This window comes from Xiphophorus maculatus, chromosome 3 (assembly GCF_002775205.1).
Source record: "Xiphophorus maculatus strain JP 163 A chromosome 3, X_maculatus-5.0-male, whole genome shotgun sequence".
Classification (NCBI taxonomy): Eukaryota; Metazoa; Chordata; class Actinopteri; order Cyprinodontiformes; family Poeciliidae; genus Xiphophorus; species Xiphophorus maculatus.
This window is the reverse complement of record NC_036445.1, coordinates 8833743-8860265: the sequence shown is the minus strand read 5'-3', so window position 1 is coordinate 8860265 and position 26523 is coordinate 8833743. Positions and strand designations below refer to the sequence as shown.

The 26523-nt window shown below is 37.4% G+C and overlaps 1 protein-coding gene across 1 annotated transcript; it reads left to right on the top strand.

The window, feature by feature from the left end:
* The first annotated feature begins 1100 nt into the window (after nt 1–1100).
* On the top strand, nt 1101–25835 carry dpy19l1 (dpy-19 like C-mannosyltransferase 1). The gene is made up of 22 exons (XM_005799470.3): nt 1101–1308; nt 1728–1752; nt 1893–1980; nt 4089–4226; nt 4900–5020; nt 7213–7306; nt 7505–7562; nt 7848–7939; nt 9552–9651; nt 11818–11895; nt 14197–14283; nt 14393–14452; nt 15492–15572; nt 15855–15956; nt 17453–17524; nt 20166–20245; nt 20363–20387; nt 21344–21463; nt 22742–22916; nt 23043–23142; nt 24302–24427; nt 24501–25835. Exons 1-22 carry the CDS (start codon nt 1101–1103, stop codon nt 24661–24663), a joined length of 2193 nt encoding a protein of 730 aa, XP_005799527.1. The 3' UTR covers nt 24664–25835.
* The last annotated feature ends 688 nt before the right edge of the window (nt 25836–26523 follow it).

The following is a 26523-nucleotide window of genomic DNA, read 5'->3' as shown; positions in this document are numbered from 1 at the left end:
AAATACAAATTTATGTCAGATCATGATTTCTTGGTTAATGTCAAGTTGTCATAACGAAGACATTTTGAATAATGTCAACTTTGCATTAAAAATGTTATGATTTACCAAAGGACACTTCATGACAACAGTCATAAATATTCATGAAGACTTACTCCTGTTCATGACAGGTGTTATGTCATGTTTATGATGGTGTCATGACAGTCTTAGTCACAACCCGTCAAATAAAGTGTTACCTGAATTTCTTGTGAATAAGGTTCGGTTACATTTGAAATCATATCACTAAAGACAAAACAAAAGAGAACATGAGAAAACATAAGCAGTTGTTTTGGAGGTGTGCTGTGCTGTTTTAACTGAGCAAAATAACATGAAACACAACTAGATCATCACCGTTTGCTTTTAATTGGGACATTTTGTAAAAAGCTGACAGAGAACAGTTTGAAGGCTGCGGCCTACTTTCACCCCTGGACTGAACCCAATAGAAAGTCAAACAGCATATGATGTCTCTAAACTGGTGGCTACCACATGATGGGCATAAAGAGAGATTTTCTTTATACACTTTTAGATGGAACTCCAACAAAAATGGTTTTAGATTGCAAAAATATATTTTGTCTTTGCTTGTTATGTCTGTGAGGATTTTTTAAGTATAAACTATTATGTCTTTATTTTGTCTGCGCTCTTTTGTTAACTGTGTAAAACGTTATTTTTTTACATTATATTTTAACAGTATTTGTAGGTTACTTTTTCTGTGTCTGAAATGCCTTTTATTTCATACCGCTGCTCTCTGATGTGCTATTTTCTTTTTATTTTGTTTGTAGTTTTCTTCGCTTGGTTTCTAAATGTAACCTGTAGACGGACGCATAGCATTTATCCAGGAGCCTGAGCCTTTGCGTTGCCATGGCTACACCTAAAAGCTTACTGTAGTGCGACTAAACCACCAACAGGGGGCGCGGTGTAATAACACTTGTACGAGGAGTCAGTCACAGCATCACTCAGGTAGTAAACCAGATTGGAGGGGCAGATAGGAGCGGCGGTGGAGCTGTTCAGCGCTCACACCCCTCAGCTCTTTCAGCTCGCTCCCCGAAGCTCCGCTCCTCATAGTCATGGTGGCTAAAACCAGGAAACAGACCGGGAAGAGTCCCGGTCAAACCCAAACCCTTCATCATATTTCACCCCACAGCAAAAGTAACATTAGGCGACCAGGCAGGGACAACAAGGCTTTCTCTCATCCAGACGGGCTGTCGATAATCGGACACAAGCTCCGGCTAACTTCGCCGTCGGTCTGGAGCCTGGCTGTCACGGTCCTTCTCGGTAAGTTCGGTGCTTTAGCCTGCTAGCATGCCGATAAAACCCAAGCTAACGGGGGCTAACACTGGTCAACTGGTGCCGTTGCAGCGGGAAATCAGGGAAATTATCTCGGTTCACCATCACAGGGCTAACTGTTAGCTTGCACAAGCGCTAGCTCTCCGGTAGTCTATGTCGTTAAACTCTCATATAAATAACTTCCGCTCTGTTTTAGTTGCGTTATTCACCGGTTAGACCGGGTTAGAACAGGTTTTCCACATTAACTTCACTCCTGGATATCCATTTATAATAACCCTATAGTATACTGATGGTTCAACAATCACATTTGAATCGTGACCTGTGCGGTTTTACTAGTGTTTGTGTATTTGCTGTTTACTGACCCATTTTCACCAGTTTCACAAAGTTTTCGATCTCTCTGTCCACAGCTGGGCTGACTGGATATCTGCACTGGTAAGCTGCAGCAACAACCACACACACACACACACACACACACACACACACACACACACACACACACACACACACACACACACACACACGTTTTGCTTACTTGCTATTTGTTTACACACTTCTCCTCTTCCTGTGACCAGGTATCATCTGTCTCAGCTCTTTGAGAATGACAGACACTTTTCACATCTGTCGAACCTGGAGAAAGAAATGGCTTTCCGAACAGAAATGGTAAGTAGTTACTTTCTTGTTTTATCAGAAATGCTTTAATAGCTGATGGTGACTCTTTCCACAGTTTTGTAGAACATGCTACTGTTTGAATAAGTGAGGAATGTTGTTTTTTTTATCCAGTTTAAAGGTACAGCTAATGGACAATGATTTAATTAATTAATCGACTAAAGGGATGAGGAATATACACTGATCAGGCATAATATTATGACCATCATGGATATCCTGCCAAAGCTTTGCGTATTTTCTCGCCTTTCTAATTTACAGTGTATAGAGAAGTAAACAAATAAAGAGTTAGTTTCTCATGCACACCAGATGATATTGGTACCCAACCAAGCAATATCCTGAATCATATGATTATACACAATGATATGTATCAAACTTCCTGAAAACACAAGTATATATCTAGTAATGTCCAAAAGATCAAGGAAGAAAAGGTTATTTATGTTCTCTGATGTGCACGAGAAAGTAGCTGTTGTGTTGTAACCAATTTCCCATTAGGGTCCATACTCAGAGAACCAGCATTAATATCTTTTAAAAAATGAGCAACAGTAGCTAATCTATTGGATCGGACCGTATAACCGGCCTACACTCTTCACACTCCAATGACCCGGTCACCAGTTCACCACTGCTCCTTCCACCACTAGAGATAAACGCTGACCACTGTGGATCTGGAACATTTGTCCAGCCACACAACTTAGGTTTGCTGACCCAAGTAGTTTCCAGATTCAATTCAGATTGTCATTTCATATTTTATAGTAAATGAGAAGCAGAGAAAGTGTTTATAACCAGAGGTGCATAGGATGTAGTTGTATGTGGGGGGAAAAAAGGCACTTTTAGGAGTCGTTTTACTGCACCACACTTTTTACTTTTGAATACAAGTTCTAGTTACTCTACCAGCCTCTAGTTAACTTTTCTGAATGGTGAACAAATGACAGTAAGGCTATTGGTCGTACAGTCAGTGTTGGCTTACAAGGTTTTATGTCATGGGAATTGCCCAAATTTGGTGTGATGTTATTAATTTCTACTCATTTTTTATTGTATTGTCCTTGAGTACCAGAACCTACATGTAATTTTACATTTTATAAAATACGAAAACTGTCCGAAACCCTGCCTATTAGAGTAGGTCACTCTACTGTAAATTGCTGTGTACCATGTTTGCATGCCGATATTCTTCTGATATTCTTTGGTCAATTTTTCAAAATTTTTGTGTTTGTGTCTATCACTCAGTTGACATTTTATTAGGAAGTGCTATGAGATTTTTATTTGTTGTGTGTAGTCTGGTTGGTATTCGCAACTACCGGTAATCAAACTAAAAATGAACCCTGGGGCTTGTAGCATTTGTTGTGGAAGAAAGTTGATTCATCCTAAAAATTTCCATTTTATCCCTTATTTTGTACTGGATTGCAGAAGCATTTTTGAGTACTTCTCTCTTTTGTTTCGTTATGATGTTGCTGCACTTAGGCTTGAGTCATAGTAAAATCCTTCCTGCATGTAGTTTCCAGATTGTCCTGTACTTGTGAGCTTGTCATGCTATATTTAGTTTTATATATGAATCTAAACATTCAAAGGAATAAAATGTTCAGATAATTCCTGCCATCGTGAGTCCTCAGTTGATCAGGAAACATCTACAATTCTATGCTGCAAATTAATGTGAGCTTCCATACATTTTAACAATATAAATACATAGTAGTCACATTGATTTTAGAAAGTACTGATCAGATTAAGCACACTGGACATGATGGTTCAGATCACAGCAGCCCTGTGCCTGTCAGACGGATGTCATGTTTTGAGGGTGGGAATTAAATGGATGTTGAGCAACAAGATAAAAAGGTCAAAAACCAGTTTTGATGACAAGGCAGCAGAATTTGTCATTTCCCAACATTTTGGGTTTTTTTTTTCATTTGACTACCAAACAAAATCAATCTTGTTGGAGCAAAGGTCAACTTTCACTTTTGTGTACACACACTAGAGATGACCCTGATCTGGTGTGTAAACATAAAAATAAAAGAGTGTTTCCTCAGGGATAAGTTTGTTGGGTTTTACTTTCTCTTGTTGTTCATCCTGCTTTTATCGTATAGATTTTTCTTGATCTTTCTTTTTGATTCCAGGGTCTGTACTATTCCTACTACAAGACCATCATCGAGGCTCCTTCGTTCTTGGATGGACTCCATATGATCATGAACGATCGATTAACCGAGTATCCTCTGGTCATTAACACTCTGAAGAGGTTCAATCTCTACCCAGAGGTAACTTTAATGTTTTATAAACGTATTTTGCGTGTTGTATTGTCTCTATATTATTCTTTCCGTTCACCGGGGATGCAACACTTCTTGGCACCTTAGCTGGTAAGACTTTTTGCAACCATTTTTGTCCATACGACATCTTTTGTCTAACATTTCACTTGACTGGAGAAACAGATTTTTTGTCCTTAATGTATTTACTATTAATTTATTATCTAGAACCCTTTTCTGTATGATTTCTAATTCATTGTTTAAGATTAAAGTAAATTCACATATTGATTTTACAGATGCATAATATATAGTAGTATCATCTGCATAGAGTTTGCATGTGAACACATTCCAGTTGTTTTAAGCTATTGCTCTGACTTCTGATATGGGGATGTTTCTTCATTTCCAGACTTAAGTCGATTATTTCATTCTACTGTTTTGTCCTAATAATTATAAAAACTGGTCTTTCTGTCTATTTGTTTATACCTGAAGGAAACTGAAGGCCATCAGTTGTTAATAAAAATCACTTGGACAGTATAATTACCTCGGTGAAGAGTATCAGAAACCCAGAACCCTGTTAAGAGCATAAAGCCGTCAGACTGTTTTGATTATTCATCTGAGATGAGAGAGAAAAGCCTTTTGAAAACGTGTTGTTCGATCAAGCTTTTCACTGCCTCTCTCCTCTCCTCAGGTGGTCCTGGCCAGCTGGTACCGCATGTACACAGGTGTTATGGGCTACTTTGGGATCCCCACTAAGACGTGTTGGTCCATTAACAGAGGAGAGGGACTCACTCCTGTGGACAGCTGTGAAGGTATTCGGTTGCCATGGAGCCCCATCCTGAGCTACCTTTCTCTCTTACACTCAAACACACACACTCAGAAAATCTGCTGCATTGCACTAAACTATATAATTTTTATTTTGAAGGGTTAGTTTGTTTACAGAAACTTCATAGTTCATTTTATTTGTTTTTGTTCATTTATTTTGGATATTTAAAATGTCTTTTAGTTCCAGTTCTTTAGAAATTAGTTTTGCCATTTTTATGCTGTTAGGGTTAGGGTTATTGGTCTCCAAATGACAATGTTATCATTTGTTGCAATAATTTCTTGGACTAATCACCCAGTAAAATGTCTTATTTGATAACAGCTGTCTGTGGTTTATGATGAGGAGCCTTTTTGTTTATTTCTTTGTCAAATAAAAGATAATCTGTTTAATCATAACAAATGTACAGCAGTAAAGCACCGCTTCCTTTTAGTGTTTTTTTTTAATAAACATCCAGTGATGAAGAAAATCTTAAGAATCCATTTAAATGTGTTGCTGTCAGCAGCTGCAGTCTCTGTTCTGTCTCATTAGTGCAAGCAGCAGGGCCTTTTTAAACAGTCTGTTTTCACAGTGTTTACACAAACCTGATGCACAGCCATCCTGCGTTTTCAGTGAAATCTGTCACCCGGCGTTTTCATTTTTGTGAAATTTGTAGCGACACTGCAGAAAGCAGTGAGTATGAGCTCCATATTTAGACCAGCTGCTGTTTTTTCTGTGATTCACAGCCACACGAGGCCATCGAAGGATCACGTCAACACACATACGACCTGTTAGTTATTGCATCCTTAATAAGATTCACTGTTTTGTTTCTTACTCTGCTAGAAGCCTTAAGAGGAACCGATTTTAACAGTGCTCATTTTTAGTCTCCTGTGAGATTGAGCATATATTTGTATTCAGCACTCACAAGTTAACATCCTGTATAAGCAGAAAAATCTTTACCAGCTTTCCAAACCTCAAAATTCAAAAATTGCACCCACTTGTCTTTGTGAATTAGTCTCAGAATCAGTCAGATTGGATCTCACAGCATCTGTATCAAATGAATGTCTCTTTGTGCAGCCTCTGCAGAACAGGGTTACAAATTAAGGAGGTAAATCATCAGAAGAAGAAGCACTTCTAAAATATTTAGGACACTGGCTCTTGAGTACTGAACGTGGTCCTTTCCATTGCAGCTCTGATTGTTTGTTTCTTGTTGTCTTACTGGAAGTAGAAAATCCACCACAGACTCAAGTCTTCTGCAGCCTCTACATGATTTCTTATATGATTGTATTTTTCTGTATTATTCATTTGTATTGACCAGTATTCAAGTCCATGCATCTCCTACTGACTCCAGCTAGTTTTTCTTAGTACAATGCTGCCACCACCATGTTTCATGATGGGGATGGTGTTCTCAGGATGAACTGCAATCTTTTTCTATACAAATAAAGTCACATAAAATCAACAAATAAAAGAAGGCTTCAGCTGCTCAAGTTCTCACTAAAACCAGGAACACATAGCTAAAATTTCTAAACTCCTTCCACTGGCTCCCTGTATCTCAGAAAATTGTGTATTTGCTTGATGATTTTGATAATGCCATTTGACAAAATGTACTGTTTATTGCTTGTTTCATAATTCATTACTCTGTTATGTTTTATGGTGTAAAGCACTTTCAACGTCCTTGTTGTGGAAATGTGCTACACAAATAAACTTGACAGATTGATTAGTTTTAGTCTCATCTAATCAAGGCACTTCCTTCCAAATGCACAGTTTGGCAGAGACAACTTGTCCAGAAATCTTAATGCAAACCTTCTCAAAATCAGGTTGTTTTTTCTGAAAGAGCTATAAAATGCAATATTAACTTGCAAGCTGAAAGTATAATTGTGCATTTTGTTGGTGAAGAAAATATTTCAAAAACAGATGTACAGTGCCTCAGAGTGATATTTTAACCAAAACATCTACAGCAGTGGATCAGAGTATGCCTTGTCCTCATGGGAAAAGCAGAGCACCTCACATATATTATCTTTTGTGTGAGCTATATGTGCCTGACCTAATTTTACCAACCTGAGGAGCTTCTGATCTTACAGAGCTAAAAATGTCAGTAGTTGAGCTTGAAGTAGTTTTTCCTGCCCACTGGCCAAACATCCTTTAGTTGCAAATGAATCTGTTGACTGTAAAATGTGACTATGTTTTTTTTTTGGTGTACATCAGGCCTGGGCGACCCTGCATATTTCTACGTAGCCTGTGTCTTCCTACTGAATGGCGCAATGATGAGCATTTTCTTTATTTATGGAGCTTACCTCAGGTGAGTTCATGTTTGCCCTGAGCTCTGCCCTGCAGCATCAGAGAAAAGCAAAGATCATGCCAATTTATGTGTCGAGTGATCATTTGTTTTCTGTTCTTGATCATTCTTTGTATTTATAACATCAACTAGAAAACTTCTTTTCCTATCTCTCATCTGCTGTCCCTGAAGTTTTTATGTGTTCTTTCTTTTTCTATCCAGTGGAAGCAGACTGGGGGGAATTGTCTCCACGTTGTGTTTTTTCTTCAATCATGGTGAAGTGAGTACAACTAAAAAATACAACACCAATTACTGCGAGCAGAGCAGAAATTAGAGTTTGAAAATCAGAGATCTGCTTAGCTGCAGTTTCCTTTTTAACATGCATGAAGTGACATGTTTTCTATTGCATATGCCAGATTGTATAGCTTTTTTTAGGGCAGTACATGAAAACTACCTGCCTTCCTGTTTTTTTTTATATAGAAATTCATTGCTTTTTTAAATCATTTCATAAACTGTAATCCACTTCCGTTTGATTGTCCTTTATTTTCTTTCTGTATGAAATCAGAGCACTCGTGTGATGTGGACTCCACCCCTGAGGGAGAGTTTTGCGTACCCATTTCTAGTCCTGCAGATGCTGCTTCTCACCTACATCCTACGGTAAATGCACAAATCAATTGTCATGCTAACACTCACCTGTCAGTGCTGTACTCACATAGCCAGCGCTTCAATGATTGGACCATGATTTTTCTTTCCTTCTGTCAACTGACCTTTTACAACGATCATCTCCAGACATTCTTAAACTGCTGTCTCCTCAAACTAATAAAACTACTTTCTGTCATTATAATATACCAAATCAATCCTATATTCGAAGTATCCCTATATTTAGGACATTAGATTACAGGGTGTCTGTACATCCTTAAAGAGTCTTAAATTCATATATCTAAAATTAAGGCCTTAAAATATCTTAAATTCATTGGGGAAGAAAATAAGTTAACCTCAAGTACGTTAATCACAGATCTTAAATTTGGTTGTTGCAGGACTATTTAATCTTTAATATTTGATGTGATTTTCTGTTTTTCTTTGCGGTACTCTCGCAAAACTTTGGAATACGCGCAAACATCCTCTCTGCTTTCTGTGACTTGAGGCGCTAACTAGCTGCTAATAGCTGCTTAAGGCAAATAGCTTTTTTTAATTTTATCATGGGTAAGTGCAAATTAATCACCAGCTGGCTGGATTATGTTCATCTTAACCATTGGCTCACCTATGTTGGCAACGCATTCAATTTATTTATTTTAGATTTTCTTTTGTGCGTTTATGTTTTGAAACAGGTCATGAATTTCATTCATACTGGTCTTAAAAAGTCTTAAGTTAGAGTTGGTGAAGCCTGCAGAAACCCTGGATTAAAAAGCCCAACATCCCCTTTTTTATTAGTTCAACTATATTTAGAATTTTTTTTCAGTTCATTGTTTCTTCCATGTTAACAGTGAAAGTTTATTGTTTCTCTGGGGTTGGAAAGAGTTCAAATATAAAAGGAACAAGCAAGTATGATTTGTTTCAAGGAGAAAATCTCTTTCTCAGCTGAGATTATGCCAGCACACTGACATAATCCACTACATTCTCCATTCTTCTGGTTCGTAGGATTGAACTTTTCACCCATTTTGTCTTTCTTGAAAATTTAATGACTGTTGTGTGCTTTAGTAAACTTTTGGTCAGATTTAAATAATTTAACCTGGCAAAGACCAGAATACTATTTTACATCTGGATGCATAAAACCTTAAAACAGAAGGAGAATGTCTTCCTTTTAGGGATAATTTCATTAATACCGAGATGTTTCTAATTAAGCCGTCAGTGTATTCTCGAATAAAACCCTTTGTGTAATTTGTGTTGGTAGTCTATAGCTATATAACTGCTTTTGTGCTTTGAGGAAACGAGGTTCTGCTCCGGTTATCAGCTAAATGGCACTCTGACGGAAGCTCTCAGAGGAGCTGCAGCACTTACCGCAGTGAAACATTACCCTGTCATGTCGTATCATCTTGTGAATAACACTTTGTTCTGGGTGAGACCTGTTAGGAAGCCGCTCTGCATCGGCTTTATGGTAAAGGCTCTCTCTTCTGAGTGACATTATACATAATGAGGTTCAGTGTTTTTTTTTAATAGTGCCATTGAATGTGTCTGTTTTCTCAGGCATCTTAATACGGCTTTTCTTATCTCCTCTAGATTCTCAGCTCTGAATTATGTTTTTACCTCCTCCCTCTCTCTTCTTCCGCAGTGTACGAAAACCAGGCAGGACAGCCATGATCGCTCTGGGCATCTCCAATTTATGCTTCATGCTGCCTTGGCAGTTCGCCCAGTTTGTGCTGCTCACTCAGGTAAAGAGAGATGGGGGAATGTGTGCAGGGCTGGTAGATTAAGGATATAAGCTGGGAACAAACATCATACTCTGGCAAGGACACTCCTGACAAACGCTGTTGCTGAGCATGAGAGAAACAAAGCAAGAAGACAGCACAGGAGTCGGGAAGGACAGGAAAACTCTTCAGTGTTACATGCAGGAAGATCACTGGTGGTGCACTGTGTCCTGCTTCTGTTTCACCTGCAAATAACGTGAAAGCCTGACTAAGCTTTTTATTGAACTCTTTTGATACATTCTAAGCTTCATCCTCTTGGACCAAGTAATCTAGATTTATACTAAAGCAGAATTGTCACATTCAGATAAGATATTAACCATCTAAACCATTTCCTACATGGCGCTTTGCTTCTTTGAAGAAGTTAGGAGTGGTCTACGGGCTTTACAAAATATTTTTCATTACATTTTTGGGACAAACTCATTCTTATATAAGGAGATTTTAGTGCTCAGTTCTGCCTGTTTTGAGCTCCTTTCAGATAGAGCGCTTTTAGGGCGTCTTGTCACTTTAAATCCAAGTAAACTGTTGCATCCCATGCCCCCCAACTCAACATTCACACTCGCATGTGAAAATGGCTGCAAACAGATGTGCAATTATGCAAACATACATCTTTGAAAAGCAGAAGTAGAGCCTCCTGCACAACCAACAAGAATGCAGCAGGTGGTGTCTGAATAATAAGTCAACAAAAAAACACTTGTCTGTGCATACAGGAGTAAAACCAGCTGAGCAAACATGCAGGATCTCTGCTAGGGTGGCTAGGTAGCGGCGCAGTGCCTGTCGATTGTGACTTAAAAATTGGGAGGTTTTTGAAACAGAGAATAAAGATCACATTCATTGTTCTGAATCCAGCTCTAAAGCAACATTGCTCATCCTGTGTGGAATGATGGACGATCTCTCCGATACCCTGGAGTAAACTTTCCATGGGAACCTAAGGAATGTGATTGCTGTAGCTGTCAGTTTAACCTAATTGTACCAACACGGCCCCACAGAAGCACAGATCATAACTGAAGACCTACTGAGCAAAATCTGACAGAGCTGCTGCACACTTTTTATACCGCTCTATGTTTAGAAACTACTCCTGCACTTTTCCTCAGCTTACTCTGAAAAAGTATGAAATTGCTCTGTTTGTATGAGTTATAGTTTCCACCAAGCCGTTTTTCTTCTGCAGCCCAACTGTATCTAATTCATCGCCCAATGTGTGGAAATTAGTTTGAAAAAGAAGTAGCCAAACCTCTTCTCGCTACATCTTGTTTCATCCTGACTCCCTGCAGCCACAGCTTAAACCGATTTGCATCCTTTGCAATGCATCCTTGGAAACATGTCCTTGATCGTGTGTGTGGGTGTGCGGGGGTGTGTGTGGAGGGGTGCGTGTGTGTATGTGTTTTTCTCTTGCAGGGTTTTCTTTTTTGTAGTACTTCTAAATTCCAGGCATCTTTTATTGCTGGGTCAGATGCCTCTGAGTTTGTTTTTACATCCTCCTGAGAATTTCATGTCTCAATGGAATAATTTTAAATGTTTACCAAACACCTGACCCCTCTGGTAAACGTGTGATCATTAAAACATATTTATCTTTTATTCATTAGCATAATTTCACAGAAAAAACAATAAGTTAGTTTTATCGTTGAGAGATCTCTGCTGTTAAAACTACATTTATCACTTTGTTTTCCCAACACAACCAACTTAATTTTCTCAACGATTCACAAGAGAAAGAGTTTTAAGAGTCTTTGTCACAGCTTGAGCTGTTTTAAACTTTTAAAGATGTGAGTAATTTTAAGATGAGAAGCTGTTTTATTTCTGGTTTTGAGGCTCAGCCTTACTTGAATGCATATTGTCTCTTGTCTTGGTTGCTAACAGAAATGGGATTCTGTGTCACATGATATTTACACCTCAGGCAAACAAGAAATAATGCCAGAATTATCCAAATTTGTACATATTTCAGCAAATAAAGCGTTTAGGGTTTTTTTGGTGTGAGATTGTCCTTCTAGAATAAAAGATGGTTTTGTTTAAAGGCTTTCTTCTATTTTAAATCCAGAGTCTGCTGTACTAGAAGTTGTTCCTTTACATTGAAATAATGTTTTGTCTGACACGCTGCAGGTTTTCCTCCCTAAGGTTTCTGCTCTTTCTGTGTTCCAGGTGGCTTCACTGTTTGCGTCCTACATCCTGGGCTACCTTGCTGCTGCTAAAATGCAGTCCATCCTGGTCACTCACATGGTACAGCAGACCTACATGTTTTCCTACGTTAATCAGTAAACATGTTAATGATTATGCTTCCTCTTTTGTAACTCAATTCTGCACATTGACAGCTTGGATTTGTCAATACAGGCATGAAAGAAAGCATTTCTGTATTTTGCATAAAACAAACATTTTCCCAGCTGATTACCTCTGAGGTGTGACATGTTGTGTTATCTCTGAAAGTGTTAGCTGAAAGAATATCACATAAGACAAGAGAACAGAACCGGCAGACACAGGGATGGGTTTCTATGACATTAACAGTATCACTGCTCATGCACCGTTCCCTTTTACCACAGTAAACTCCGAAAATAAGGGAATGCGACCGTTTGTTCCTCTGGTCCACATTCCTGTCACCCTAATCCTTTGCTTGCCTGGCTCTCAGCTGCAGTCTGTGGCCGCAGCAGATAAGGAGAAGCTCCTTTACGGGAAGATTGGGACGGGAAGGCATATGGCTGTGCATAATTTAGAGAGCTTGACGATGGCTTTGGCTTTGTCTACTGAAATAGAAGTGACACAGTTTTGACTTGTGTGTCTTCTACCACATGCAGTGTTGCATGTAGCGGATGAAACGGTTAGTGCTTACCCTATTAGGTGTTTGGTTTATATAATTAAGAAGTAAATTGGTAGGAAAAAGCTGCAATTTTTGAATGCTTAGAAGGGAAAAAATATAAATTGATCTAAATCAAGGGTCTCAAACTCCAGTCCTCGAGGGCCGCAGTCCTGCAACTTTTAGATGTGCCTCTGCTGCACCACACCTGAATAGAATAATTAGGTCATTAGCAAGGGTCTGGAGAACTGATCTACACAAGGAGAAGGTCATTAAGCCATTTCATTCCAGTGTTTTGTACCTGTGGCACATCTAAAAACTGTAGGTCTGCGGCCCTCGAGGAGACCCCTGATCTAAATGCTTATCTTTTATGATAATAAATCAGAGAATAATTTAAATATTGTTACTGTCTGGATGTTTCTTTTTAAAATAAAACATGTGTGTATCACTTTTCTTTTAAATGCAACATTACCAGACATTCAAATGTTGACTTTTACAGTAAAATTGCATAAACTCAGAACCCAAACCAGGTGAAAGGACCCATAGAAAACAAACCAGTTACTTTAGTACTGTCATGATCTTGCATCTTTATTTGACTTATCACAATAACAAATTTTGATTTATTATTTGTCCCAGAAATTATTGTGATAAAACATAATATTGCCATTTTGAGATAATTTTCAACTAAGAGAATATCTCTTTAACAACTGTTGTCCAAATGGAAATTATTTTAATTTATCATGCGATTAATTGATTTATTGCTTATTGTGACGGGCTTAATTGGATCATGCCGTTGCTGCACCACGATGATGAGACTCTCCGCCGCCTCTCAAAGGTTTTCCTTTGGGCTCTGGTGACTGTCACTGTTGTCATACATGTCATACAGCCGTGTTGGCTGTGGCACTTTAATAAAGAGGCCCAAAGCGCACACTACATCTGCCTCTCTGTGTACAGCTTACCCCTTTTTGAAAAACTGCTACAGTAATCCTACACTGCTTTATCAAAAACCCACTGGCAACAGCTGAAAACCCCCTCAATCCTAAGCAACCCCAGTTGGTGATCAACGTCTGCACAATGGAGAGGGATTCGGTTTTCCACACCTCACTGGGATTAAGTATTAAGACTTTGTTGAATGGGATTATTTTCTGCTTGTGGCTGTGAATTCCCATTTTAATACATTGGTTAGATCTATTATTGTCACTTAATGCTGATATCCCAGACCACCCTGCTGCTGTACTCAGACACAGATATTATTTAGCTTTGTTCTCTGTGACCAAAGGAAACTACTGAAACTAGTAGAGAGTATAGTAAGGAGACAGCAGTGACGGTGGCAGACAAAATCTCTGGTCTAATGTCACCTGATGTGCCACAAAAATCTTTTAAAGACAGTTGAATAAAATAAAGCATAAAGCAAGCACCAACTTTTATTATTCAGGCTATTATTCAGATAAATTTAAAATATGATGAGCTATAATTGGTTTGTCATTTTAGTCTGATGTTTTCCGTTGCGTTTCTATTTCTGTTGTAACTACTCACATAGAGTGGTTGTGACGTTAGTTTTTCATTTGGCTGCAAGGCAAATTTCCCTAAGGGTGCATTAATAAAGTGATACTGTATGAGATCACTGTCATTGTCAGTCTCTAAGTGTTATTATGTGATCACACAGATCATTTACAAACATAAAGTTACAGGTTTCACACTGAGAGAAAACACTTGTTCTCCGTTTTCCTCAGATCACACTCGGTGTCTGCTTCATCCTGATGTTTGGAAACTCCATGCTCCTCACGTCTTTCTACGCCTCTTCGCTCATTTCCATCTGGGTGAGTTTCTGACGTGCAAACATCAAATTACGATGTGCTTGTAAGAATCTATGTGTTTTATACAGAAACAGATTCAAACAAGTGTTTAATTGTCGTTTTTTCTGTTTAGGTAATCATTGCTTTGAGGAACCAATTCATTCAGATGTTCAAACCTGGCATTATCCTCTGGGTGAGAAGAAATAACGCTGTTCTTTCCACGCATCATTTCAAGCATGTACTGTGGCGATACTTTTGATGTTATTATTTTGCGTTTGCAGAGAAAAGAACAAACAGAAATACCGAAGTTGTAAAATTTTCTTCACAAATGCAAAATTATTTGATAATATCAGGTCTTGGGTAACAGTTATATTCTTACAGTACACATTTATGAACCTCTAGTAACCTCTAGTTTGATGCACTTAAATTCTGAATACTGCATCAGTATTGGAGTTAAGGATTTAAAATTCAGTCGTTCACTTTTTATGTATTCCTTTTTTTAATTTAAGGAGAAAAATGACAAATTAGGAATGAAATTTAAAAGCTCTTAAATTCTCCCAAAGGGATAAGGTTGTATTAGCCAAAAAAGGTTGCTTCCTTCTGATAGGAGATTGGAAAGGATATAAAAACCATATTTTAAAAGCACTGATATAAATATCTCCCTTGTGATTTAGTGCAAATACAAGCACTACATGCAGGAAGTCACAACATTAGAGTCACATCTATAAATACAAAATGTTAAAAATACTATAAAGGCAGCTGAAGGGCTGCATGGTTGTTAGGACTCTTTGCAGCAAGAGGCTCCTGGGTTTGCATGACCTTTCTGTGTGGAGTCTCCATGTTTCTTGCAGCATGTTTATTGAAATGTGTTGGTAATAATTAGACTTGGGTTAGACAAGTGTTTTTCCTGCAACAATTTTTAATTTTAAAACAGTTTTTTAAGTTGATCCCAACTTCAAAATGACTGTTGACTATATAATTTGCTGAGATTTTTTGGGGATTTGTTTATAGGACTTGTTTTATATTCACAGAGTTTTCTGGTGTGTTTTGTTGCTCACAGCCAACGCATTTGTGTGATGAAACGCAAAATCAAAAGAGTGGGAGGTGAAATGATGCAGATAGCATTTAGGAAAGTATTTGTAATTATAGTAAATTATTTATTAGCTTGTTCTTGTTGCTTTTTACAGAGAGGCTTTGATTGCATGAAAAATAATTTATGTTTTCATCGACAGGTGATGCAAGGACTGGCTTGGGTTGGCTCCACAGTTCTGCTCAAATTTCTGCTCTCCTCTGTGTTTGGTGCCTCTGATGATGTAAGATACCAAGTTTTCATGTTTCAATGCTGCCACTTTTCCATGTGATGATGATATTTTGACTCTACATTAAAAGATTAGAATATTTTAAGAGAATGTTCATGTTTAAAGGTTGTAAGAAACAACAAGTAGTAGGAACAAGTGATGTTTGATGTCAAAATTGGTTAAATTAAGACACTGAACATTTTGCAACCTACTGAAAATATTAAACCACATGTTGGGTTCCATGTTAGGGCAGAATTGGCACTTTGTGTATTTAAGCAGAGGTTTCTTATTTTCCAGGCTCACATCAGTGGACTGATCAAGTCCAAATTCACAAGTTACAAAGACTTTCACACTCTGATGTACACCTGCGCTGCCGAATTCGACTTCATGGAGTTTGAGGCAAGTCAAACTAAATAGTTTTCTTTCAGCAGAGCTCATTTTTGTGTTTCTGAATAGCTGATTAGAGTTGCATTCAAGTCTTTACAGCCAAAATGAAAGTCTAAATTGCTTTTAAAATGTCACTTGGTTATCTTTTTAGATGTCAGACATGTTGAAACTCCCGCTGCTTTGTGTCAGAGTTCAGATGGAACCAGATCTGTGCTGACAGGGAACAAAAACCCTCGCAGCAGAACTTGACAGCTGATGATTTAGTCGAGCTTTGTGCTGCACGCTGATCTGACTTAATGATTTAGCTTGAACAGAATATGAATGAAAGCACACTGACTACTCGCTACACATTTAGTCTGCAAGTGTTTGCAATTTATTGTAATTCCTTACTTTGACACTGTTTTTGGTTTGTTGTTATTATTAAAAACCTCTTAATTTCAGAAGCAGGTGTTTTTCATTTACATCTGTATTTGATGTACTTTGTATTATTTCATTGTTATATAGAGGTTAACATTGTTTCCTTTTTCTTTGTTTTCTTATTTCAAATTATTTATTGAACAACTTTTATGAATTTCGCTTTGATTGACTTCTTCTTTGTTGCTCCTCCAATGATTCTACAACAAATACCACAACAATTGAAAAAAAAAACAATTAGCTCCTCAAGCTTGAATTTGTTGCTTATTTTTACTCAAATCCAGACAAGATCAAAACAATACATGAAGACTGAAATTCACAGGGGTCACAACTGTCAAGTTAAAAGTAATCATGGGTACTATTTATTTTTGTATTTTTTTGTTGTGAAAAATGCAAAGGAAAAAAACTAAATACACAATATTTAAATGAAACCTCCTCACCTGGTTTTCATACAGACAGATTCTGTAAATAATTTTTGATGTATTCTAGGTTATAAGAAAATGATATTGGTCCCTTTTTTAATCCTGATATTTAATAAAATGGGGATCACAATTCTACTTTCAAGTAAAAGGTTTGTGGTGCTATTCATCATCAAATTCAAAAGAAAACTAGAAATATGGTTAATAAAAGATGAATATTTTGTGTTGCTGCTTAAGTTTTCAATTTATAGACTTCATTTTTCTGCACTATTTTTTTATCTACAAAAATGTAACTTTAATTTGTTTTGAGCATATCGCCGTCAACAGTCTGGTAAAATAAATCTGTCTAATTAAACTGTGGACACCAGCCGCAGAGAATCATTCCAAGGGCAGCAAATGGCCACAGCACCACATTTTGGACACCCCTGATCCAACATAAGGCTTCAAATATCAGTGGAGATGTATTTTGACACTCTGGCCCAGTTCTTAAATGCTGATGTATTTTGTTGCGCAATCATTCCACATTAGAAAATGAACGATGAAAATAAATTACTAAAAACCCAAATTCATCAATAAACTCAAAAGGATTTTGTAGAGGATTTTGGATAAAGATCAAGTTTTTCATTTAATAAACATTTCTCTCTTTGACTTCCTTATTGTGTCTCTCTCCCTCAGACGCCGGTTCGTTACCTTAAGACGTTGCTGCTGCCCATCAACATGCTGGTGGTTGCTCTCATTGCAAGCAAGGTGAGTTTGTTCACATAAAATAAGTAAACTTAATGTTTAGTCCTCTCAGGAAAAACCTTCACTTTTAATTATTTGTTTCACTCCAAGTCAGGCTCTGTTTCTTCCTGTTTCCCTCAGTTCACTTTAATAATCTGAACTAATAAAGCTCAGAGTGATGAGCTAAAGCTAAAGCTTTCAGTTTTACCTTTGGAGGTTTCTAGAAATCATTATAACAAGAGGCTGATCGAAATATATTACAGCTGAAATGTTTGACATTAAAGATTTATTCAAATTATATTAAAGCTGCTGATATGCATTTATGTTGTAGCAGATATTATATGTAAATATACAGCAGTGACGTGCGGTCAGGGGAGGCAGGTGAGGCAGTGCCTCACCAGCCATCATGGAAAGAAAGAAAATATATAATCATAAAGTAATTTAAATTGTTATATTCATCCGGTGGTTTGTACTAAAAAATATTTATTTTTCATGTAGCTTCACCAATTTCGATTTTTATTTGTTCAAAATCGTTGAATTTTCTTATTTTCCCATTCAAATGCTTGGAAGCGATGCCGGTGAGGCAGCAGCGAGCTCTGCCTCACCTTGGATTGCGCAACCCCTGGCTCTGCGCTGGCTGCTAAGCGGAGAGAGCATGTTGCTGTACGGCGTCAATAAAATGGTTTAAACAAATTTAATATGTGAACTTATTTCCAATAATTTAGCTTATGTATATAATGTACAGTGCTTTTTGTCACCAACTGTGTTTGTGTAACGTGTTTCGTGTAATGAGCGATTATAAACAGCAGAGAACAGGTTCGAGGTGAGGCAGGCAGTTCTCTTGCCTCATGGCAGGGGGCGCTCAAGATCCCAGACGTTCGTCTTGTTCACTCCTCAACTGCCGAGTAAGTGACAGCGAGCTAGGCTAAACGATTCGGGAAGCAAGTCAAGTGCAGCGATAGATTTTGTGAGCTACAGTTTGTATGTGTAAGGATGCAGAAGTGAAACATAACCTGTAAACTGCTGTCAATCTATGCATCTATTTGCAAATCTGATTCTGATGACGTCAGTGCCTCACCAGCTATGAACCTCACCGCACGTCACTGATATACAGTATATTCTTTATTATTTTAATCATAAATCAGGACTGTGACCCAGTATTTTACGACTCTGATCTGCCTTTGATTAGCACTGATTCAAATAAAGAGAGATTCTTTAAAACACAGATTGTCATTTTTGAACTCCTTCTTTTACTTTTACCTCAGAGGAGGTCCAGTTAGGAACCAGCAGGAATAAGGCTGGTAAAAACTTGGCATATGAAGGTGAATTAAAGAAAGCAGAGATGGATTAAAATAATCATTGATCGATCTGAATAATATGACAGATTATATTCATTAAATGCTACTTTGATTTGGATGAAATGTGTTCATTTGACACCAATTACTAAACGAAGTAAAAAAATTTCCAAATTAAACGGTTTCAGTTTTTGTATTCAAGGAAGGAAACTGGGATATTATTTACGTTCATTACACAGAGTAATTTATTTCAAGTGTTTTTTTCTGTCAATGTTTATTCTTATGGCTTAAATGAAAAACTGAACAATAAACTAATAAAAAAAAGCATTTTTAACACAGAGATGAGTAAGGCCCTGTACTGCAACATATACCTTGTTGTGCCTTTTTTTGCACGAATTACTGGATCTGCGTGGCGGGCAGTTTTTCCTTCCACTTAGCTTTCCATTAATATTCTTTGATATGGCACTCTGTGAACAGATGGTTTCTTTAACAAAACTTTTTTTGTGGCATTTTACAAATTACAGTCATAATTTAAATTCTGATTTTTTTACATTTATTTAATTACTAAATAAAGTTATCTCTTTAATGATCTTCTATTTTACTGGGATGCACTGTTTCCTGTTTAGTTTATCCCATTCTAATCCAAGCAAAACAACCGATTATCCGAGGAAGCCAAGAGACAACCCATCTGCTGTATGTTTGCGAGATTATGTCTGTAATATCTCCTTTATTAACTAATTAGTGAACAAACTCTCACCGAAGGAAGCTAAAATCTTCTGTAAAGTCACTGAGATTATTAAGGATTATTAAGCACTTCTGTTCAGGCTTATTGAATTTCCCTGCATGTGGGATCATGAATTAAACATTGAGACAGTCGGAAGGTTTCACTATAAACCCTCTGCTGTTCTGTGCAGCCCTGCATGAAGATGAAATCGCTTTTTAAACCTCAGAGCTCTTTTTATGCAGGAAACACAAAGCTGCTTGCAGACAACCAAACCGAACTGCTGGGATGAAGGAAGCAGGTTGCGTCGCTTCAGTTTGAGAAATCTACATGAAAATGTTTTCTCTCCTGCAGCTTTTACACCTTTTTTTTCCTCTCTAAACTGAGAAGTAAAGAAAATATCTATTATTGCAAGGATTTTTCTTGCTGAAAAATATGAGGGAGAAAAAACATTTGGTGTTTAATCGTATTATGCCGACCCACGCTAAGCTAAGAATACATGAATCATTTTTGGCAGAGCACAGCAGGCAGTACGTGAGCAAGCAGTTGAAGGAGTATTACCACTAAAAACAAAACAAAAAAATCAGTGATGACATTAAAGATCCAACAGTCGTTGCTTTTAATCCTAATCCTAATTTGTCCTCCTCAGACGGTGCAGGATCTGTTTCGGACTCTGACACAAAAAGCAAAAACGTCTCCAAACATGGAGGATGAAGATGAATTCACAGGGTGACTCCTTCCTTCTCTATGCTTTTGTTTTTATTTAGCAATATTCTAAGTAGTTTTTTTTCTCTGATTTTCTAATAAATAATTTTGTCTCTTTTCTTCATCTGTTTTGTTCTGCAGGTCTGATGTAGCTGCAAAAGGAGAGGTAAGGAAATAAAGTTCCTTTATGTTTTTTAATTGTGATTAAATGTATTCATTTCTCAGATGCCATTGGCTGCATTGTTCCTCTGATTTCAGAATATTTCTCCTCTGCGTTGCAGTCGGTTTTGTCTCTCAAAGGGATTTTCATCCCTCTTGTCTCTACCCAGAAATGAAAAGCAGTTTGTCCTTTGCTGTGAAATCCCACTCTTCTTGCTTTTTTCATCCCTCTCCCAGCCGTCTTGTGTAATTTTCTGTAACACTGCTCACCCACCAGATTTTTCACATAACGGCTTTATTTTTTTGTACAGAACTAACAGTGACACATGAATTGGGTTACAAATGCTGATTTCAATAAGCAGGCTTTATAATAGAGAGAAAAAGTGTTTTGTGAATAAGCTCTATGATTTTAAGTTAGTTTTATTATATTTTAAGGGTACTAAGAATGTTTGACAAGACTTAGTGTTTTTGGAATAGATAATCTGCACAATGAAATGAAAGACCAGCTTATGTAACCTTTAACCTTCATGTTATTCTAAAATCTGCTGTAAATGATAAAGTTCAGGTAAATGTCACACCAGAAAGAACTGATTTATTGATTTACATCTTTTAAATGTATTTCTAATAATGTATATAAACATTTCTTAATGAAAAATCTGTGGACCGCACAAGTTTTTTGTTTTTTTTTACCTGATTAATTTTTGCAATAATCGATGGAATAATTGATTTCTAAAATAGTCATTAGTTGCACCTCTATTTTTGATCTCCAGTTTGATTTTGCATTTTGTTAAATTCAACCTTTATAGAAAATATGAACGTCACCCAATACATATTGTTCCTGTTCACAGAGTGTCTTAAACTCAAAACACTCAACCTCTGTCCTTTTTATTGTGCATGCTGTGGAAGCGTGAGAAGTTGTGAATGTCGGCGTAAACTCATGCATTTGCCTGTGTTTTGGTGCAGATGGTGTACCACAGCCTGCAGCTGGTAGCCTTCGCTGTCCTGGCCATCCTCATCATGCGCCTGAAGCTCTTCCTCACTCCCCACATGTGCATCATGGCGTCACTGCTCTGTTCCCGACAGGTGGGCCTCCACTCCCAAAGACACGACAATCTGAACACTGACACTGATTAGAACAATACTAGCCCAACTAAATAAACACAGTAATGTGGGAATTGTGTCACACTCAACTAGCTTCTTGATATTTTCTGCTGGACAGCTTTTCTATCTTGCTCCAACACAGGTTTTAATATGTTTAAATACATAGCAGTGTGTTACCAAAACATCTGCATTATTTATTTATTAAAAGAGATTGCCTTTATAATTTGAGACGATCGGAGATATTTTGAAAAACTCAAAATCAGAACTTAACAAGTGGAAAGTTGTTTCTGTTTATGGAACAATCTGTTTAAATAAACACAAAAAAGAGTAGATCAGTTTTTAATAAAATGTAACATGCTGTAAAGGTAGAGTGTTGCATCATTTCAATGATATGTCTGTTTTATGTTATTTTTGTTTTTGTTTGGTTTTTCTGCACATTTCCTGTTTTGTGGTTAAATATGCATCTATGTGGTTATTGATTGATGATTAGTTTCTTATATTATAGCAAATTGACTTGAGAGACGGAGTTGACTATAATATTTTCATATTTTATGTTTTCTTCATCCAATTTCTCCTTTTCATTTTAAAACTTCTCTTTATATCTTCATTAATTGTTTCTAAATACACAAACGCCCACTGACTTTAATAAATCTCTTAGCTCTGCTCTTGGAAATTGTATGGATGACAGAGAATTTTTTAAATCCAATTTAAAAAATAATTTGATTAATTCAGTTTAAAAAGCTATTTGTTATATATTAAGCATTTATTTCTTATGATTTTGGCCTATAACTTTTGAAAAACCAAAATAAATTCTTTGGTAGTTTTTGTCATAAGATGTGTACAATTGTTAAAAAAAAAAGGAGTCATGGACACACTCACTTTTTCAATGAGCGCTGTATACAAGCATTTTAATGGAAAGTCAAGTGGAAGGAAAACTGTAATTGGAAAAGGTGCTCAAGCAAAACTGACAACCACAACACTGGGAGGACTGTGAACACTTTTTGTAAACTTAGATTGTACAGAACATGACTATGAATGACATTTCTGCTTTAAAATATCTTTTTTTATTGGTCTTATGTAGAGTTGTAACGATATAAGAAACCACATTTTTACTTTATCTGTAATCTATGGTAATCAAAACTAACACTTTCTATGTCTATGTGAGCTAAACTCATTTCACTTTGAGAATTTAGTTAATTTTTTTAAAACCCCACCTCCATGTTGTGCATCAAATATGTCCGCTCTCCATTCCTTTCCCAGTTGTTTGGTTGGATTGGTGAGAGGTTCAAGCACCAGGCTGTAGTTTTCACAGTGCTGGGCATGATGGCCGTACAGGGAGTGGCCAACCTGCAGGCCCAGTGGGCCATCATTGGAGAGTTCAGCAACCTGCCGCAGGAGGAGCTGCTGGACTGGATCCAGGAAAACACCCAGCCCGGTGAGTCAACAGCTTCACAACACAAGAAATACAATTAAATTCACTCTGAAAATCTCATTTTGACACATATGTACAGCAACTCTGTTGCTAACTGGTTCCACTGGGTTCTGTCGTGGTTCTGTGTAGACTCTGTGTTTGCTGGAGCCATGCCCACCATGGCCAGCGTGAAGCTCTCTGCTGGCCGGCCGATCGTCAACCACCCCCACTACGAAGACGCTGGTCTCAGGTCAGTTCAGCTGCCATGAGTTTTTCACGCTTCATGATGACAAAGAACAAATTTTCACATTTCTGGGCTGTTTTTATGGATCCGTAGGCAGCGGTCGGCATTTCATGCAGTTTTTTGGCCGACCTCTGATTACCGATCTTTAAAAATCCTGACCTGCCAATTCTGATTTTGGTCAATTTCAGTTTTTTGTCTGAAATGTCACTAACTATAGCAAAAGAGTTGCTGAGTTGGCGACTGCTGTTAACTGTAGATGTGACCTGGGGGACTGTTTTATCGGTCAAACCTCTCACAGGAACGCAGAAGAGATTTTTAGACCTTTGCTGGGGTAGATGAGAGGGAGGGATAAGATCTGCTTCACATGTAAGCATCGGCCGATCACCGATCTCCCAAAATTAAGGAAATTTGCACCGATAAATTTTTGCTGATAAAATGCTTGAATTTCATTTAGACGTTTTCATGGTTTGTAAAGCGTTTAATTTGTGTATGATGGCTGCAGCCTCAGGCACCCGTCTACCCTGGTCTCATGTTGTTTGTTTGTCTTTTTTGGACGGGCTGTACTGAAACAAATTTATTTGTGCTTCTGCATGATGACAATAAACGCTGATTCTGATTCTGAAAATGCTTTATATTCAAGCTGCACAGCTTATTAATAAAATAATTGAATGTTTGATTAAAAGCCCAATTTTACGTTATTTGCGGTTGAAACCAGATATTTTCATGTAAATTTTTTTGTCTCACTGTCTGAAGTTAAATTTGACTAAACTTTTTTTTTGTTTTATATCAGTTAGAATTTAAGTGTGCTGTTCTGCTGCAAAGGTATCAAATAAATTCAGAATTCAATACAAAAAAAGAAGCATTTTAAGCCAATTCAGTACGATTTATTTTGTATCGGAATCAGCCGATACTAAACCTCAGATATCTGAATCGGTATCGGACATGAAAAAAGTAGATTGTTGCATCCCAGTTAAAAATAGTAATGAATTATACGAATTAATGGTGAATTTAAACTGTCTTCTTTCGTTCATTTGTTTTGTCTTTGTCTCCAAAGTGTGGTGCTGGAAAAGTTAGAAAAATTACATTGAAAAGTGCTTGAATATTGCCATGGGAAAAGTGTATTAACTCTGTTAACGGTAACGTTTAAATCCATGTTTCTTCACAGGGAGAGAACCAAGCTGGTCTATTCCATGTACAGTCGCATGTCTGGTGAAACAGTTCAACGAAACCTAATGAAGCTGGGGGTGGACTTCTTCATCCTGGAGGATTCCTGGTGCACCAGGAGAACCAGGTAAGCCCAGCCCAGACCCCTCCTCTCTGGTTAGGGCTGTGGGCTTGTCTTCATCTCTGTCTCTGTTCTTCAGGCCCGGGTGCAGCATGCCAGAGATCTGGGATGTAGAAGACCCTGACAACGTTGGGAAAACTCCCTTCTGCACTCAAATGTCCAACGACCCGTGGCCGTACTTCACCACTGTCTTTTCCAACGATGTCTACAAAGTTCTCGGAGTCCCCAAAGATCTGAGATAACAGCTCTGAGGAGACGGGACCAAACCAAATTAAGTTCAAGCAAACTTTTTTATCCTGATTTCACACTTCTGTTTCTTCTTCCCACACCTGTGGTGTCAGTATTTAGGACAGGAAAAAATGGCATAAATCCAGCCTGAGTCGCCGCCCACACAGCCTAGTATTTGTGACTTTCAAGTATTTTTTTCTGATCCAGAAGCGTCACTGTGTCCATGTCCGGGTATATGAGAAAGCCAAAAAGTGTCACTGTTTCTCACTTAGCTTGTTGCTTTGGCTCCGGTACGATTATTCCTTGTTTTAAAGGATTCATCCCTATTCTCCTTCCTACATTTTTAACTTTATAACTGTCGCTTCAGTCAGAAACTGTCGGTGATGTCCATATACTGTGAAGCAATACCGTTTGTAAACTTGACAAAAAAAAGCTGATTTCCTCTATCGTTATGCACAGTGAAAAGGTTTTTCTGTAGTACAGTATTTTTATAATTTATTTCTGTGAGCAGTTTCATGCAACTTCAAGATTTTAGGATGTCTCTGTGTTTGGAGGCTTTTTAAATCTAATACATATCATACAGTGTTGAAAGATCTAGACAAGGGCTCTTTTCTCATGAGAAAAGAGCCCTTGTAACTTGTCATTTGGAAGCTTTTTTAGGGGTGAATATGGTAAGAAAATGTAAATACATCTTCAAACTGCCCTGGTACCACTTTTTATATACTTGTTTTGTAAAATACCAATGTTTAGCCTTTAAAATGGTTCATATTGTGTTTCTTGAATTATTGTTTGTTGCCAAAGGAAGTCTTGTTATTAAAGCTACATATTCAGGGTACTTTAACTTACACGTGTCTTTACTAGAATAGGGACGCTCAAAGTACCAGCGTTAGCAGTGTGAAGTAAAACTAGGCTGATGCAGCACAGGATTGTGGGTGATTAACTGAAGCAGATATATATTGATATATATATATAAACACTTCAGTTCTGCATCAGCTCTGATCCATTTGTAGCATTGATGTAGAATGTTTCCTTGTTGGCTACATTACTTCCCTCCACGTTTAGATCATGTCAAATTTTGTTGTGATGTTTTAGGCTACATAGTTTAGTTTTAGAACAATGTTTAAAAAGCTTTTTTTAAAGCCTCAACTTGACAAATTGCAGAATAAAGATGTAAATATGAACAGTCTGACGCCGTTTTGGAACCAAGTCAAATTTTTTGCTTTTTCATTTGGACATATTCTGCATGTTCAGGGCTCAATTTGATTTTACAGTTTTGAAGTTAAAAAGAACAATTCTGTGAAAAATCTCCAAGAAAATAAAGATAATGAAGCACATTTGCCTTCTCACAGCAAAGCCGATTAAGTTCAGGAAAAATCTGTCCCATTTCAAACCCGCAGTGAAATATGCCCTGGTTACTTCAGATGGAAATAACCTCTTGCCAGGGTGGGTACACTTATGAAAAATTTACCCAAACATTATGGAGGCAGAGGCATAACACCACATCCTCCACCCAGTGTTCAGTCAATTTGAAATTACTTAATCCAGCTGCAGAAACACCTACAGGACAAGAGATGAACTTACATAAGGATGGAGGCCTGTGTAGTGAAGCCTCTAGTGCCAAAAAAATTTAATTAAATAATTGATTATATTTGATTAATCAAGTAAGAATTTTTATTGAGTCACACGAAATTTAAATGTTTGATGTTTTACTACAATTATAGGTTCATTTATTTCTACATTGTGTTTTTTTACCCTTTTATCTCAGCTGTGTCATTTTTGTTGGGTTGAAACTATTTAGTTTTCTTTCTGTTTCACTTATTATTTAATACTAATATTGACAATCCGATTTGTCTTGGAAACTAGATACACATTAA